The 18,034-nt window shown below is 37.0% G+C and overlaps 1 protein-coding gene across 1 annotated transcript in view; it reads left to right on the top strand.

The window, feature by feature from the left end:
• The window catches only part of LOC127432113 (neuropeptide FF receptor 2-like), a 37,863-nt gene extending 22,905 nt beyond the window's left edge, over nucleotides 1-14,958 (top strand). Inside the window, exons 3-5 of the mRNA XM_051682927.1 lie at nucleotides 12,332-12,431; nucleotides 12,942-13,854; nucleotides 14,703-14,958. Of these exons, the coding sequence (XP_051538887.1) occupies nucleotides 12,332-12,431; nucleotides 12,942-13,854; nucleotides 14,703-14,720 (1,031 nt within the window). The 3' untranslated portion in view covers nucleotides 14,721-14,958. The remainder of the gene's footprint in view (nucleotides 1-12,331; nucleotides 12,432-12,941; nucleotides 13,855-14,702) is intronic.
• The last annotated feature ends 3,076 nt before the right edge of the window (nucleotides 14,959-18,034 follow it).

Below are 18,034 nucleotides of genomic sequence, written 5' to 3'. Positions count from 1 at the left end.
TCCTTGCTCTGGCTCGGCTCTGTCGTATCCAGTCTCTCTCTCGACTGAGTGTTGTGTCGCTCTATTTATGCTGCTCTCCCCGTGCTCACTGAAATTAGAGACAGGTGTTAGACATAATTTAGCTCAGGTGTAAGCGCCCTTACCGCTTTCTCTCTCCGGAGAGATGCTTGACCACGCCCCCGCTGCCATAGGCATCTTGGGTTTTTTGTGATTTGTGATATTTTACAAAGGGTTTAATTTCTATTCCGTGTTCAATTACTTTTTAAAGTTTGATCGATAATAAACATGATAATTGATCATAGTACGCAAGTTTTAAACAGTCTGATGCACAGATGCTTGCTTTATGTTTCCTCTGTTCGCGGTGGCACAGAAAAATTTATACCGGAGAAGTATCACCTGACACTCGAAAAGAAGCTGTAGAACAAAAGTGAAAAGCAGTTTGGAATTATTTTGGATTCACTGCATATTACGCCGCTCGATTGCAACGTAGATGGTAAATACACTAAAAATGAGCAACGCGACACAACTAAAACTCTCCTGTTCTAATCAAGGCATAAACGTGGTGTTAATCATTTATTTGTTTTGCTGATTAGACAGCTTTGTTTTTAATGAGTGCAGAACTGTGTGTGGAGCATCAGTGAGCTCACGCTGAACTGCAGGGCTCAAACAGTATAAACCTGCAGTGAGTGACAGCAGTCAATGGGAGAGTTCGCCTCATTGCTCGATTTCTGTGTACAATTTATTAAAAATGTAATAACAGTTTAGTGTTGTCATGTTAATAAGCAGGCCAATGCAAATTTGATTTGTATAAATAGCAATAAAGTAATTAAGCTTAACTATTCTAAGCTTGTTTTGGAGGTGTGACCAACATAAAGAATATGGCATGAATGGCATATTTCACACATTGCACAAAGTCCAATCGCAAATGGCTGATTTTAATTACCTAAGTGCAAACGCTGAGGCCAAATATGATCTAATGATAATCTTATATGAACAAGATTACCATTGAAAATCTATAGGGATGAATGGACACCTGTCTCACCACCACAGCACTTAATTAATGCAGTAAATAACTTTAAGTTTGAATATTGAAAATGTCATGACATTTACTGTTCCTGGACCAATAATTTAAGCAGTAATTTAGCAATAATTTAATTTAATTTCTTCTAGACCATAGATATCAATTTAAAATTACTTTTATAAGGCTAACATTAACAAACATTATTACAATACTTAATGCTTAAAACATGCTTAAAAGAAACTGGAGCGCAGCTCATTTCAACCATTGAAATTTGCTACTCGGAAGAAATGCACGGTTGCTTACTTTGTGATTTTTCATGGTAATTTAATCTTTTAATCAACATTAATAATCACGATTACAATATCAAGGGCAATAATCACCATTTAGATTTTTGTCATAATCATGCAGCCCTACACAGCGGTGATAAAAATGTGCTATTGCAACCGCCCTAGTCTCAGATTTCAAATTTTATAATTATATTGTTTCTTCTCTAAACCTTTGTTACAATGTAATTATTTAAATGTTGGTGGTAGTGGTCGACCGATATATCACCGAGGCTGATAAATCTATTTAATTAGATGATTAATTTGGCCGATTTGTTTTTGAGGGCGCCGAAAATAGCAAACGTTCATTGTACGTCGCTTTGTTTCATACAGATTACATTGCAGGAGAATATTTTAAATTTGAATAGTTTTATTTAAAAGTAGACATTTTAAGCTTTCTTTAGGCATATGTTTCATGTTTGTCTGATAAGTATTCGTGGAGTTTCAGTTAATTTTTTTTGACGTGTTTCAAAAAGATGCTCGCGGAGACAGAGACGGCTGAAGGCACACCCTGTTTATTTTCTTTATTTTACAAAATCACAAGGTTTTGTTGTTATTGTGAGTGTACACAAATAAAAATAGACCCTTTATAGTTTCTAATGATGTCTTACACTTATCTGTATGCCCAAAAATGTATTTTAAGCTGTTCCGCTGTTATGAGGAAAAAATCCAGCAGGACACGCCGGCGCGTCTGTCGACCCCAGAGGGTTAAAGTGCACGCATTTTTCATTCTCCCTCTCTCTCCTCAACAGCTGAACTTGTAAATTGTAACTGTCTTGTCTAATGATAAAAAGGCAAATATCAATAAAACTAATTTCATATACCATCTGAAATATGCACATATCTCATTTAAACAAATGTAATAAACCAACCTCACACAACTTCAGCAGATCCGGCATCCTGTGAAATGCTCATAAATCTTCCTCTGAAGCACGTATTCTAACAGTCTCTCCTCAACATTTCACTGTAACTTTTCTAATGATAAAAGGCAAATATCAATAAAACTTCTATTATATACCATCTGCAAATATGCAGATATCTCATTTAAACAGATGTAATTCACGAACCTCACGAAAATCCAGCGTTTTCTTCCCGTCAAGTGCTCATCTAATATCTTCCTCTGAAGCGCGTATTCTATCAGCCAGAATCAAAACTTCAGGATCAAATGGTCCTCTGATTCACAAATCATGACGGTCACTCTGTGATAATCCAAGCAGGCGATCCAGGCCATTTAAACTGTCAGGAGATTGCTGCTCATGGTGGATCCGCACAAGCGCGTGAGTGCAACCAAAGTCTTTCTAGCAAGTCTGTCTACTGTCGGCCATGTTTGGAATGCTCTCGGGAGGCTATTTCCAGTCATGACAATGCAGCTCCTATCTACTTGAATGGGTAAAGACCGAAATCTCCAAAATGGTTGGTCAAGATTACGATCAAAGAACATATTTCAAATCAGCAGTAAAATCTGACAACACTGGTATCATAAATGGTGCTTCTTTACCTCAGATTACGCTAAACAACGCAATATTCCCAGCTTTTATAGCTAATGTGCATGTGCGTTCTCGAGTTGATTGACAGACGATGTCTGTATCTAAAATGTTGGGCGTTCTAATTTCTCTCATTCGTTTTAATAAAATTGGCCCGTCTCTGCTAAATAGTCACTGGTACAACTTCAAGGTGAAAGCACTTCACGTGCGCTATAAGTGTCTTATTCACTATGCACTGTATGTAAAATTGGATTGATTCGGTATTTTTTGAGTAAATGCGATTGCTAATGTGGACATGCCATCCATGGTTGCTGGACTACTGTGTGTACTGTTATTTCCTTCTTCCTAATATGTTAACAATTTCTTCATGTGAAAATAAATTAAAAAAATTTGATGACTAAACAGAAATCAGAATAAACTGCTATCTACCATTTAAAATACAATATTCTTTTTTTAGATTCTTTTTTACAAAGTTAATGTTTTGTGTGAAATTGAGTAAATATAGTGCTAAATAAGAGTTTATTATTATTATTTTTAGCAATTTTATGTTTATATTATTTACTATACTAAATTGTGTTATATATCGGCATTGTATCAGCCACCCTGCTCTCTGGATATCGGCATTGGGCATTAAAAAACCCATATTGGTCGACCAATTGTTGGCAGAGACTTTACTTTTTACTTTAGAACATACAACTCAAAATGTGTTTCTGGGTCAAAGTGACTCAAAATTATATAGCAGGTCACAATTGCTTTGAAATTGTACAGTAGTGCTTTATTGTATCTTGTGTCTTTAATGTATACACTTGGATGATATAAGTTTCCTTAGGTCACCTCTGTCCAAACAAATGGTAAACAGTGGCGGCCCATGCATTTTAAGTCTAGGCCTTCAGTGCGATTCATGCCATTAAGAAAACACAGTTTCACAATGAATAATACACCCTATGCCTATGGACATCATACATTACATCACAGCCAACTAACAGTACCAACTGACATTTTTAAACACGTCCATGCACGAAAGCCAAAACTTGAAACAACACTGAATGCTCAAACAAGCCTAATTTTAACAGCAGTTTGATTATTTTGTGAAATGAACATCTCCCAAACTGACATTCAAAAATGATATTTTTTTCATATGAATCAACCAAGGAGGTCTAAAATACCTGAAAAAAAGCTATCTAATAATATTTGCAATTTAAATGTTGTTTACAATAAATTTTGTTTCGTCAGGGTACACGATTACTGAATGCTCGATTAATGTACACTGAATGCTCAAGCCAGCCTAATTTACACTTAGAAAACTCCAGATGTTGCTAACACAAAAAGCACTTACCAATTTACCTGAAGTGAAAATCAGCCCTTCTTTCCTGTTTAATAAATTAAACAATCACACAGTCATGCAGAACATTTTGGGGTTTTAAATCCATTAGGATCTCTTTCTCAATGGCGATAGCGGCAGTGACAGCCAACTTGTCAGCTTGATCTCTCGCTCTTCGCTTTTGAATTACGTACATTACATAAATGCGTGATTGCATCACTCTAGCCCTTCTAGAAATGCGTGATTGCATCACTCTTGGCCTTCTAGAAGGCCTTGACCGTGACATATCCTAAAGACCACACCCACCAAGAACAAATAAATCAATCTGATTGGCTGATGAATCTGACAATCTGACTTTATATGCCTATTCACTTGAGCTGTTGAGGAATTCTGTAGAAATTCTGAAGGCTTAACGGGGTGGAGCTCAGACTCACACGCTGCTTCGGCTAACAAGCTCGGCTTCGGGCATGCGATTTGTGAAACAGCCGTTACACTTTGCTTGTAAGCATCAAGGAATAAATTCTGATTGGATAACATTTTCGTTTTTCCCTATTCATTTGTAGATGAATTAGGAGTGGAAAGCGATTGAAAATACATAGGCAAAAAGTTGAAAGAGAATGTAAAAAAAAATAATTATTAGGCATTTTAGGCAAGCAGGGAAGACTTTGCTGGTCCAACGAATTAGCCACTGATGGTAACTATTTGCTACAAAGCCTTTGAGTTGTACAGTGCATGATGCCAAATTAGCTCAGGGTGAAAATTATGCCAATTAGCTCAGGGTGAAAAATATGCCAATTAGCCATTAATTTGGCTTCCAGCATAAGAAAGTATGTGTTCAGTAGTGTCATAAAAAAGTGAAAATTACACTTCAATTGAAATGGAACAAATATACTGTTCAAACACCAGGCAGTCTAAAACCCTTTAAGAATGAATGTGCATATTACATATGACGTAAGTCTTGTCTTGTTTAGTGCTGCACATTTCAGTTATCAGCATTTCAAGATGATGAAGGCTCAGGTGCTATGCAACAAGGTATGGAAGAATTTGTATGCAGTTTGTACACATTCAAATACACTGAATCTCACTGAACAAGCTCTTCCTAAACCCTGTGATTGCCCCATTCCTACATCACAGTGAAGGCTATTAAATTCAGCAGCATTTTTTTTTTCTTTTTCTGAAAGGTGCACCTTTATTATGTTCCTCAGTGGCTTCTTAGGACAGGAATGACAGTTTCCTTGGCTACGTCCTCATTTATTTAATCTGGTTACCATGTGATCATTGGAAACTTTGAAGCCTACAGAGTGTGCTTATATCAAAGAATTTGCAATCACAATCAACATGGACCTCATGGAGCAGTCAGGAACACAGTTCTTCACAGTTCTAATCCTGCTCACCGGGATGTGTTCCCCTGGAGCCTTACAAGAGATGAAATTGTGAATTACACTTCAAAGATTTGGCAAAAAGCAGTTTGACCTTGTTTAAAAAACAGGCTGTTACCCCTTTGATGTTTCTGTAGAACATAAATAGCTTTAGATGTTCAGAGACTTAAAATGACTTAATGTAATGTTCTGAATATTATCAGTGTGTATTAGAGCTCTGTAGAAAACGTAATAAGTAACTTAATACTCAAGATTACATGCACAGTTCTGAAATGCATTCTGTGTTTGCATCTTTCATTTTAAATTCACAATATCACACTGGTGACAAAGATTTAAAGTATTAAAACAGAACTGAGAAACTAAAAACCAATGCTGATCATCAAGCATGAACATCATTGATGGATGCATCGGTGAGGAGACTACAACAGCAACATAGATCTTCCTTCTCACTCCTTCAGCGGTAAAGAAAGTGAACAACATTACATTTTTGGGGTTGTGTTCTGCACCATTTCACGGCCGGCCCACTAGGAAAAGTCCCGGTTCTCCCTATGGCCAGTCCGCCCCTGTCAGTGGTGATGCGAGACTCAAAGCTCTTCTCTTGCATCTGGCTGTAGAGAAAGTACACAATGTGTACAACATGCTTGCTGAGACAGCATATCATATGCAGTGTAAAACAAAATTGAACTACTTTTACCATAGTACATACAATACTGTATTTTCAGAAATGCAACACAAATATTATTATTATTTTTTTTTTTTCATCTTTTAATTTCAAGAGGTAATATTCGGTCCATTATATTTCTACAATTTCAGTGGCTATAATTAGGTTGAAAGCCAATTAAATGGCTCAGTATTATACATCCTGGCATTGCAGGGAAATCACAATCTTCACTTGCTACTACTAGGCTTCATACCCAGGTAGCATGTTGTAATTGGCCCGAGCTCGGCAGCCTAGCGGCGCCTGCGGCTCAGACTCGGCATCGGCAGGTATGATCCGGGCCGAGTGATCCCCGCAGCCGGCTGCCTCACGTGTTGTTTAGTTACCACGTGAAAACACTGGGATGATTTCGACTCAACACAGCTGGGCCAGATCAGGCCACTTGATCTGGGCCACTTCTGGAAATGATACGGCTTGAATTGATCTTTATTATGCTGCATTATACTGTATGTATATCATAAAATGAACATACACCTATAATGTCATAAAATTTGTAAACCACACGTTTAATGTTGTGAATTTGTGAAAAAAATAAATATGTCAATGATATCTAAACTATAAATAAATACTACAGTATGGGAAATTCACAAATATTTATAAATAGTAAGACGGACATGATGACATGACTGCACAAGGGCAATGCATTCTTTTCAGCAATTTGCTCACGTGCGAGATTGCCGTGAGTGGTTAGCTAAGCTTTGTTTAGTTTAGTCAAAGTCTCTGGTTTAGTTTAGCATCTCATTTCTGTACTACTGTACCTTCAACAAATAAACTATGTATTTTTCATATTTAATCTATGAATTGTTGGAAGTGGAGTATTTTGAGCACTCTACGCTGCACTGAAACTAACTTTGATAAGAAACACGTCGATGATGATGAGGAGGATGAAGAAGATGACGATGGTGCAGCGCATCAGAAAAAACCCCATCAGGTTTGTTTATATTTATTTATTTTTGTTTCTGCCGTCTGTACCACAGTCATTTTTCATATTTAATCAAGGATTTTGTATATTGTTTTTAAAATATCCTCAAATTCTCTGATTGAACTCGAACAATGAAGCATCCAGTCAAATTAACAAGTTGGCAATTTGTAAATATGTATGTAAATGTAAGTTTAAGGCAGTAAATGTCATCATGTCTTAATCATGTAAATACCATGGTTTTTTTTTCCAGGGAATAAAAGGCCATTAAGATGAAAAGGATTTGTTTTTGTACTGGTAAGTATTAGAAAAGAGTCTTTTTTTTCCCTTCTCGATATAACCTCAAATTTAACTAATTAAAAAGCTTTTTTCAGTAGTTCCAGTATATTCTTATTATCAAAAATAATGTCCTTCAAATTAGTATGTATCAGGACAGGAGTGATCCTCTACAATAGCTCTGATCTGCTTACATGAAGTGTAACTGACTCGACTACAACACAAACAGTATCACATTTCGTCACTTTATTCTGTTGCTTTTCACTCTACATGTAGAGACACATAAATCACTCCTACTATTTCTCTTAACATGCTACAAACTGATAAAGACAACAGGTTCATGTCCTGGCTGATGTTGTGCATTTTTTCAATGACCATGAAAAGTTCCCGATAGAGGTGGTGGATGGAGAAAATGAGCAAAGGCCAACACACAGCAATTTACTTTAAAATAGTATTCATGATCAGTTTATTAATAATAATAATAATAATAATAATAATAATAATAAAAAATGGTTTCAATTATTTGAATATGTTTAAGTTTGATCAGTATTAAATGAGTTTAATTAATGCAAAAGACAATAGCTGCTTTGCCTTTTACCAAACTGTACTGTTTGAAACATATTCATTTTGTTTAGACCTACTAAATTTCTAAAGTTCATACTCCTCAATTAAGTTTAAATAAATACTTCACATCTATTCTGAAGTCATAATATGTACTTTATAAGATTACTCAATTCAATTAATTGATTTAGTTATTACTCAACTTAGAGATGAATTAATTAAAACAATGTGAGTTGAAAAATTATCTTTCATGCAGTTGTATATGGGCCTAATTGCTGTTTGTAACATTTTTTTTCATGCACATGTAAACACTTATACTGTATGTTTGTAAAATGTTGTCAATAAATGTTCTTCATGCATTCAAGTGAGTTCTTGTACATTTATTATAATGAGATGTTTATATAGATTTGTAAAAAATTATTAAGTATAATAAACTATAATTAAAATGCAAGAGAACTTTTAGGCTGTACATAGTTACATAACTCAGGCCAGCTCTGGTGCGCTGTCACTTATAGTTTCGGGCCGATTCTGTCTTAACTCTGGCAGTGTCAGCGCGTCACTGGCTGCCACATCTGGGCCGATTTATTCGGGCTGGAATCGGGGAGGGAGTAAACAGGCATCTGGCCCGAATACAGGAGAGGCGGGCCAAAGGTATAGGCAGGTGAGATTCTAAATGGAACTGGCCCGAGTGTATTTTGCTACCTGGGTAGGCACCTGGCACTAGGAGCCATTGGGTGTTGATGAAGACCAAGAGCAACAAGGAGAAGTCCTCACAAAATAAACATTTATTACAATCTATGTGTCATGACATTCTGAAAATGTTGATGAGAAATGTTGCCATTGTGCGTGAACGTCACCTCTTACTAACAATAGATGACATTTAAATGAGCTGAGTATGCTACTATGTTCTGAAATCTAAATCTAAATCAACTTAAACTGCATCCCAACCGTAGATACAGTATATAACAACATACCTTGGTCTGAGGAGATACAAGCACCTAAATTTCTCAATTTAATCTGCTGCTGAAGTATTGCAAAATGCAATCCACCAAACACTCCAAGGCATTCTTGGTGCCAGGAATGATATCATTGTGGATGGATCAGCACAGGAAGACCATGACAGCAGCCTAACAGCACTACTGCAGAGGCTTAAAGAAAAAGGCATCACAGTCTCTCTTAGACTAAATAAATGTGAGTTTGAGGTTTGAGTTCAGCAAATGGCATATCTGCTAACCCTAAAAAGGTTACAGTGCATCACACCAGTGCTTCAAAGAAAATGCGTAATATTCTGGCCATGGCCAACTACTGCTCACATTTCATTTCAGACTATGTAACTGTGACTGAACTTTTCAGAAAGTGTGCATGAAAAGAAACTGCTTGGTTGTTCAACACCATGTAAACCACACAAATGCTTAGGCCCCCGGAGGTTTGGGGGGGCCCTGCTGGACTCAAGCCATTGAATGAATCAATGCATTTTGAAATCAATAACATAAATCATGTAAAAAAATAAAATTAAAAAAATTAAAAAAAAAATCCCTTGTCAATTTACATTCTAATATTATATGAAAATGAAAACAGAGATAAAATACACAGGAATTGGACAGTTTATGAAATAATTTTTATGACTTATACAGTTTGTAGCTTCTGTTACATGCTTTTTGAAAGATAAAGCAAATTTGTGCTTAGTAGCAGAATATTTCACTTGATGATCAATATCCACACCCATTTAAAAGACTGTAAGAAAAGCAGAGCATTGCCGGTGCATCCCTTTCACACGCAATGAGCGAGAAAAAGGCGAGTCAACGCGGCTGTAATCAATGCTTTGAATTTAATTCTGTTTAAAGATGCAAGACTACATAAAATATGTATTAAAGTAAGCTGATGACTCCTAGTATCAGACACAGAGCCACCATAGAAGGTGCTGCAAGTGATTTGTTAATGTAATGACATGCAGAAAATGCCTCTATTACCTGTCAGATATCAATGAAATAGGTGCCAGCAGTCAAATCATTTGTTTAACCAATAAAAAGAGTTTCTGCCTGTCAGTCATAGTGTGTGTTCATAGGGCAGCTCATATATGCTCGTATAAGTGCTGGTACAGTGTCCTGCTCCTGCGTAATGCTAAGGGTCGGACAGCGAAATGCTCAGGGAGACCTTCCATCTGCTTCAACACAACTAGTCTCTAGGCTAAATGACTAAAATCACTTACAGCATTAAAGAAAGTCTAACTAGCAATACAGTAATGGTTTACTTTGACCCTATATCACAGAGCTGATGCCAATCGTGTGCATCTAGGTGCAATTACCTTTCAAATATAAAGGACAGTAATCCATCATATCCTGTCAGTAAAGCTTTTACTGATGTTGAAATAGGATTCTCAAAGAAGGAGGGTGAAGCACTCAATATTGTGTGGAGTTTCACCCCTACATCTATAGTAATGCATTTACACTTGTAACAGACCATTAACCCATCATGCTCATCTGGAACAAACCATGATCCAAGCCACCTGCTCTAACTGAGTGTTGGGGAGTGAGTCTACAACCCTAAAATGTCATTGCAATCCAGCTAACTGGACAGTATGTCATGGCTGAAGAATACATAAATTCCCTTTTGTAGTATAGCCCAAAGCCATGACTCTTGACAGTCCAGTTCTCCAAAAAAGTGTGTTGACCAATTCATACCAACTCATTCAAGCTCAATCACTGATATTATGTGCCTCATACCAACACTCATGAAATACAAGCACATCAGCAGTGAACTCAACGCCTCCCACAATAAGTCCCAAGTCCTTCAGGTACCTAATGAATCAGAACAATCAGAAAAATACTCTCTTTAGTGAGTTATGGTAGCAAACTGTCATGTGGGTTAAGCCAGGTGACCCGTGACATATTGTGTGGCACTGCAAATGTCCTTTCTGAAAAGGCCCGGCAGAGTGTCAGTGCAGATTTCCATGGTCTGCTGCAAATAGGTGAATACTTGCTAGTCATCATAAATTACTCTTATTACCCAGTGGTAGAAGTTTTTCAATACATCAATAATTTTGACAGAGAGGTGTTTTTACTTACATTTTAAGCTTGGTTATTCATATTGCTAACACGGCAATGGGCCATTTTGGGCATCAGTCTTTCGGCTTTATGTACCCTTTATAAAGTTTTTAGGTCTCAATGGACATGTTATGTTGCAGAAATGTTTCAGATATTAAAAAGGTCACCTCAATTTGTGATCAGATCAATGTACTAAAGACAGTCAGGAGTTTAGTCTATCTACAAATGTCTGTCTATATTTTCATTGTCTCTCTGTTTCTCTAGAAATTCTTTCTACACTCATTAAAAAACTTTTCCCTTTGCCTTCTTCTTGTCTCTCAATCTCTCCCTAGTCTTCTCTCTGTCTGTCTCTCACATTTCCCCACTACCTCAAACTCAATTTCCTTACACCATCTGTCTTTTAAACCCCCCTTCGTCTATCACATAATTATTCACACCCACACATCGACCAGGAGCTTCACAGTATTTCCAAATTTAATCAGCCTTTTAAGAGGATCTTCTGAGTTCATTCTCGCAAAAGGTGAACAAAAAACAATAGGTCCAAGAGTGACTGAGCGCAGATCATCTCTTCAGCCTACTTTGTAATCCCCTAGCACCACTCAACACGCAGAAAAGTGCCAACCACACTTTATAAGCCAGAAGTGTCAAGGGATTGGGTTAAAGTGGTGTAAATAATTGAAAAAAGAGAGCAATTGAGAGAGAAAAAGAGATTCAGATGGAACTTGATGTGGAGTCTGTTATTCAAGTTGCATTCGCTGTAAGTGTAACTGTAAAATAATAATAATAATAATACTGAGGAAAAAATGTTGAACAGAACAGTAGGTGCACTGTGATGCCCAAGTGACTCAACTCACACTGACAGCCAAAATTTACTTGCAAAAATCTTTCCTGGAATAAGAGTGCATCACTACAAAATGTGTGATTCTTTAAACAGATCCTGCAGTTCAAACCCAAAAAGAAATTCAGGTCATCATTTACACCCCCATCATGTTGTTCCAAACCTGAGTGACATTCTACCTTCCATGGAACTCAAACGAAGATTTTGGGCAGAATGCTAGCCTCAGTCACCATTTACTTTCATTTTCTGGGAAAAAGATGCAAAAAAAGTGAATGGAGACTAACATACTGCTTGACATCTTTTAAGTTTTAAGAAACAAGGACAGTCATACAGGTTTGGAACCACAGTAGGTAAGAAAGAGTTTTTTATCCCTTTAGTGATATATGTGAGGTAGGATGTGATTCACAGACATGTTGTCATTTTTTATTTATTTTTTTCCTCCGGCAGGCTGGCCTTTTGGCAGTTTAGTGTGTAAGCTGAGCGGGATGGTGCAGGGAATATCAGTTTCCGCTTCTGTCTTCACACTGGTGGCCATCGCTGTTGACAGGTGGGCAACAAAAAGTCAATATATTTGTAGGTAATTGTGTGGTGAAATGTTTTTCTGATGAATTTGTTTTACAAAGATTTTAAGGGTTAGTTCACCCAAAAATTAAAATTCTGTCGTCATTTACTCACCCTTGCGCCATTTCAAACACGTATGTCTCAGGAACCATTCACTTTCATTGCATCTTTAATCCATACAATGAAAGTGGATGGTGACTGAGTCTGTCAGTCCCTAACATTCTGCTTAATGGAGATTTCCATAGGTTTCGAATGACACAAAGGTGAGTAATTGATAACGGAATTTTCATTTTTGGGTGAAATATACATTTATTATACGTTCTGAATAATTTTCGCATTTACTGTTTTCTGTTATTTTCTTGAAACTAACACTGTTTCCTCTTATTTTCTGTTTCTATCTCATCTACAATGTTTACTGTCATTCACCTCTTTTGCATTTCCTTTTACTGTGCCCTTTTCCTCTTACTTTCTTCCTTGTTTTATATAAATGTCTCAGATTCCGCTGCATTGTCTATCCCTTCAAACAGAAGCTCACTATCTCCACCTCCACCCTCATTATTGTCATCATCTGGGTTCTGGCCATCTCCATCATGTGCCCATCAGGAGTCATGCTACAGGTCACCAAAGAGCACCGTGTTTCCATCTTGCTAAGTGATGGCAACACAACGCAACCCTTCTATTGGTGCCGTGAAAACTGGCCAAACCAGGAGATGCGCAAGATTTACACTACAGTACTCTTTGCTAACATTTATTTGGCTCCTCTAACTCTCATCGTCATTATGTATGCCCAGATAGGGATCACCCTGTTTAAGACTTCAATGCCTGCCTCTGTGAGCCAAGCTGGGACCTCAGGCTCTGGTTCTGGCTCAGGCAAACAGAGCAGATATGAAAGCAGTCAGCTAGTGTCACGCAAAAAGAAGCGGGTGATTAAAATGTTGCTAGTGGTGGCTCTGCTGTTTATCCTTTCATGGCTGCCATTGTGGGCACTCATGATGCTAAGTGACTATGCAAGCTTGAGTGAGCACCAACATCGGGTTATTAATATATATGTTTACCCTCTGGCCCACTGGTTGGCATTCTGTAACAGCAGTGTAAATCCCATAGTCTATGGTTTTTTCAATGAAAACTTTCGCAAGGGCTTCAAGGCAGCCTTTAAACTTCAGCTCTGCTCAGCCTATTCAGGGAGGAGAAGGACTTACTCACATCGACTGCAGGGGAATGCTGTGTTACCTGCCAGCTTGCCCCTGACCAAGGAGCCTGTGGTGGAGACTGGAGTTTCCAGACTAGGACAAGGGATCATCCAAGGCCTTGTTTCGGTGGGGAATGAGAAAGGTCCAGGTGAAAGCAGTCAGTCTTCAGGCAAGGATAACTTGAAAGAACAGGATCTGATCATGGAAGATCTGGAGAAGGTGTGTGTTAGTGCAGGTGTTTTCAAAATGGGGTACAGGGACCCCCAGGTGTTTGCAAAGGGGTTCTAGGGGATCCAGAACAAATTGAAGAAAAGAGAGAGAAAGAGAGAAAAAAGATTTAACAAAATGTATTGCTTAAGACTATCAAAGTTAATGTGTTAATAATCAATTAAACATTTAACAGAATATTTTTTTAACACCAAATTTTTGGTTTTGGATCCCTCAAACCTTAGTGTGATATTGTTTTAGTAAGAATACAATGTTTATATGTGTTCCATAAAAAATAAAAATAAATAAATAAATAAAAAATAGTGCTTCTCTTTTCATTAAGAAAAAAAAAACAAAAACAAAAAAAAACAGATGAAAGTTTAATAAGTATAGAAATGCTGCATCTCAGATTGTACCAAACTTTGTGATTTAAGTTTCACTCCCCTGGATTTCTTGGTTTGACCTCAAAACTCCAAACCATTAAACTTATTGGCAAATAATATCCCTGGGAAGTACACTATTACAACAGGTGCTATAGTAACATAAACATCAGTATTGGGCAACTAAGGCAATTTCACAGATGTTTTTCTTTTAATTGTCCATTTTCACCACCTGACTCTCCACTTGCCATCAGCACATTTCTCTAATGGAACCTTATTGGTCCATTTCAAGTTTTTTATTGTGGCATTGCAGTCAAACTCAATCAGTAGAGAAAATCAAGGGGGGCTTCAGGACATATGTCATATCATACTATATGTAATGTATATGACATTATATGGAGCTTGCTATTTTTTGCCAACAAATTGTATTGAAGGCTTTTGGTATAAATATAACCATTGTGTGTCTGTTTTTCTTTATAGGTAATATATGATCTCTAGATGCTTCATGATCTTATGGAACATGCTCAAAGAGACCTTGCACTTAGGTGATTTGATGCACATGAAAGGCTGAATATTTTCCCTTCTCTTTGACTGTTTTACAGCTGTGAGGACATCATGAAGTTCTTAGAGTTCATCATTCATCTCTTTACATGTGCTCTGCCTGTCCCTCATGAAATTCCAAATTTCGACACAATACTCATGCCAGATGGGCAGTCTGAACTAGAGGCATTGAAATTCAGACATCATGTATAGACAAACAAAAATAAGACCATTTTGTGGACTTAAGTTTGACCTGAAAAAGAAGAGAATGAAATGAGAATGTGAGGATGAAATCTCACTGGCTGCCAAATTATGCTTGCTGCCATTTTTGTATGCTTGAACTTCTTTGATTTGTCCTTTCTAACATGAGGAAAACACCCTGAGGTTCATAAGAAATTACACAATGTCAAGGCCACAACTAATATGGATATTACCATGGAAAAGGCCATGAGTCTTTACTAAGCCACATCTCAAACTGATTGAAGTGCCTGAACAGGAGACATGAGAGAGGGAACACTATTGTATCTCCCATCTATCTGGGCAGTAAAATTACTGCGGTTTGTTAAAATTGCCAATTTCTCCCTACCTGAGTTGTAAATTACTACCATTTGTAAAACTCAACAGGTTCAGTCATTAACCAGCAATGAATCAATGTCAGCAGGCAAAACTTCAGAGGGAGACTTACCCAGGAGTTTACATGGTGAATGCAGTAAGCTGGAGACAATTTCTGCCTTTGATCTGTGACCACTTACATGAGAAGTATCATGGCTATGAATCCTTATTAACATAAAATAGTTCACTGTAAGAGCAAGGCCATTTTTGCCAGTGATTTTCATGACCACTCAAATCAAAGGTATTTGCCCTGACACAAGTCAATGCCCAAGGATCTCTCCAGACTCATGAATTCATTGAAAATGAGCTGCCGAACAAGAGAAGAGCTCTACCTTGAAACGAGGACATTAGCTGTCAGAGACAATGAGAACTTGAACAGTCCTAGATGTGTGTGAGTCAGGAAACACATCCACAGGGGATATGGCAAGTGTCCCAACTGTCACTGGTTATTTCATCAGACATTTAAGCATGTCTCACAGTTCCTCTTTTGGCTTTACTATGACCCAGAATGTCCGCTGGCAATTTTGGATGTGTAGAAATAGAAAGAGTTCCCTCTAAAATGAAATTTTGCTTTCTCTGTTTCTAATGTCAGCCTGGCAGTTTTTAAATCCCAAAGTGATCTGCTGGGGCACACACTGTATTGCTGCAACAAAGTTCTCTGATTTTTATCATGATGTGAAAGTTTTTGCATTATACTATGGTAATATGTTATTTTCGCTTCAAGTCATTGTTTTACTGTGCTTTGCAATAATGCATGCAAAATGAAGACTCTAACACCCAAACTTTTCAGAAACAGCCATTAAAGAGGGTTGGACTGGCAGTGTGCTTTGATGAAAAAGGAATCATTCTCATTGCATCACTGCTGCTTGTCGCATAAAGTAGATCAATAAGGACAAAAGAATAGGAAACGTGAACTTGCATAAAAAGGAACAAGTCCTTGTTGAAATGTGCTACTGGTTAATGATCATCGTGAACAACAGTAATTTTTTTGGAAGTGTGTTTTAACAGCATAATCATGTCTTTAAAGGCCTGTTTTGGTGAAATGTCTAACAGCATATTTGTTTGTTAGATGCTGGCACTGTTAATGTCACCATTGGGACATATGGATCTCAGCAAGACAGATGCTAAGATATCTACAAACATAACATTGCTTTGGCTTACTTCACAGAACGCAGCAGATGGGAAGATTACACAGGGAGAAAAACATACAAAATCTCACTCTTGTCTTTAAAGTTCTTTAAAGCTAAGCTGAATTGTGTAATTTTTGGCTTCAACCAATGGAATTGCAAAAATAAGCATTGTTTTCAAACAGCTTTCCCAACCGCATCCCCTGTCTGCCATTGGACGAACAAACAGATTGTCCTGCCCCAAACTCATACCATTGGTTGAGTTAGTGTTGTTGTGTCTGGCTGGTACCACAGAGCCACAGTATTTACTGTACAAACTTTGTGGAAATCAATCTAAAAATGGCTTACTTATAGTTGTCTCGGCATATTAAAATGGGATCAGAGAAAGTATTTTAATACTGAAAAAAATTACACACATCAGCCCTTTGTACTAAAGCTCTGGAATGCACACCACAAAGGCTAATTCAAATGTCTCTCTGTTTGCTTGTCCTGTGTTTTATCTTTGAAATCGGTACTATGCTTGCAGATATTAATGCAGTCCTTTCCTCCGCTCTCTCGCTTGTGTTGTGGCACACCATGGAAAAATTTGATGTAACATTCATTTAAACTCACGTATGCACTGATAATGTGAAATATGCATGTGTGTATCTATTTAAGGGAAAAAGCTTGGGCACACTGACTGCACAGTGTGAGTGCAGACTTTAAATGCACCACAATCTTTAAAAGCACAAGACTGTACAAGCATTTTCACAGTATTTACAGCAGCCCACAGCTTCTAATCTGAAAGTAGTTTTATTTTTTTCTGCAGTAGTTGAGGCCAAATATTAAAGTATTAAAGTGTATTTGGAAATGTTCTTTATACAGCTCTTTTGAGATTACATTCACTCATTAAGTGGCGATGATAGCGTAGTGGTTAAGGACTTGGTTGATAACACAAAGTTTGCAGGTTTACATTTGATTTGAATTGGCAAAGCCTGTTTGATAAAAAAAAAAAAAAACAGGCCTATGAAGAGTGGTTATCTGTTTGGTGGTGGTGTGTTTAAAGTGTACATTTTGTGTGTATAGTAACTGTATTTGACCACATCAGAATGGTGTTTGTAATTATGTGGAATGTGAAATCTATGAAACCACATGATGTCATATTAGAATATACAGAATTTTGTAATTGTTTAACAGATATCCCACTTGTCACAGTCAATACAATTAACTGAACACTCCACGACTGCTTTTTTTTTATATATATATATATATATATATATATATATATATATATATATATATATATATATATATATATAAATGTTTAAAAAAAAAAAAATGGAACATGGAACTTGCATTTCCCCACTTTTCAAGGACCTTGAAAACAAAATCTGTTAAACAAATGATAATATTTGTAAGACTGTTTTATTACACAAAAAATTAATACTGAATACTCATTGCAATTGTTGTTTAAATATAGATAATACTGTATATGTAAATGAAAATATATTGAGATATTGCCTTATAGTAATTTATACATTAAGTAAAACTAAC

Source organism: Myxocyprinus asiaticus, chromosome 4, assembly GCF_019703515.2.
Source record: "Myxocyprinus asiaticus isolate MX2 ecotype Aquarium Trade chromosome 4, UBuf_Myxa_2, whole genome shotgun sequence".
Lineage (NCBI taxonomy): Eukaryota > Metazoa > Chordata > Actinopteri > Cypriniformes > Catostomidae > Myxocyprinus > Myxocyprinus asiaticus.
The sequence above is the reverse complement of the archived record's forward strand: the minus strand, read 5'-3'. Positions and strand labels throughout refer to the sequence as shown.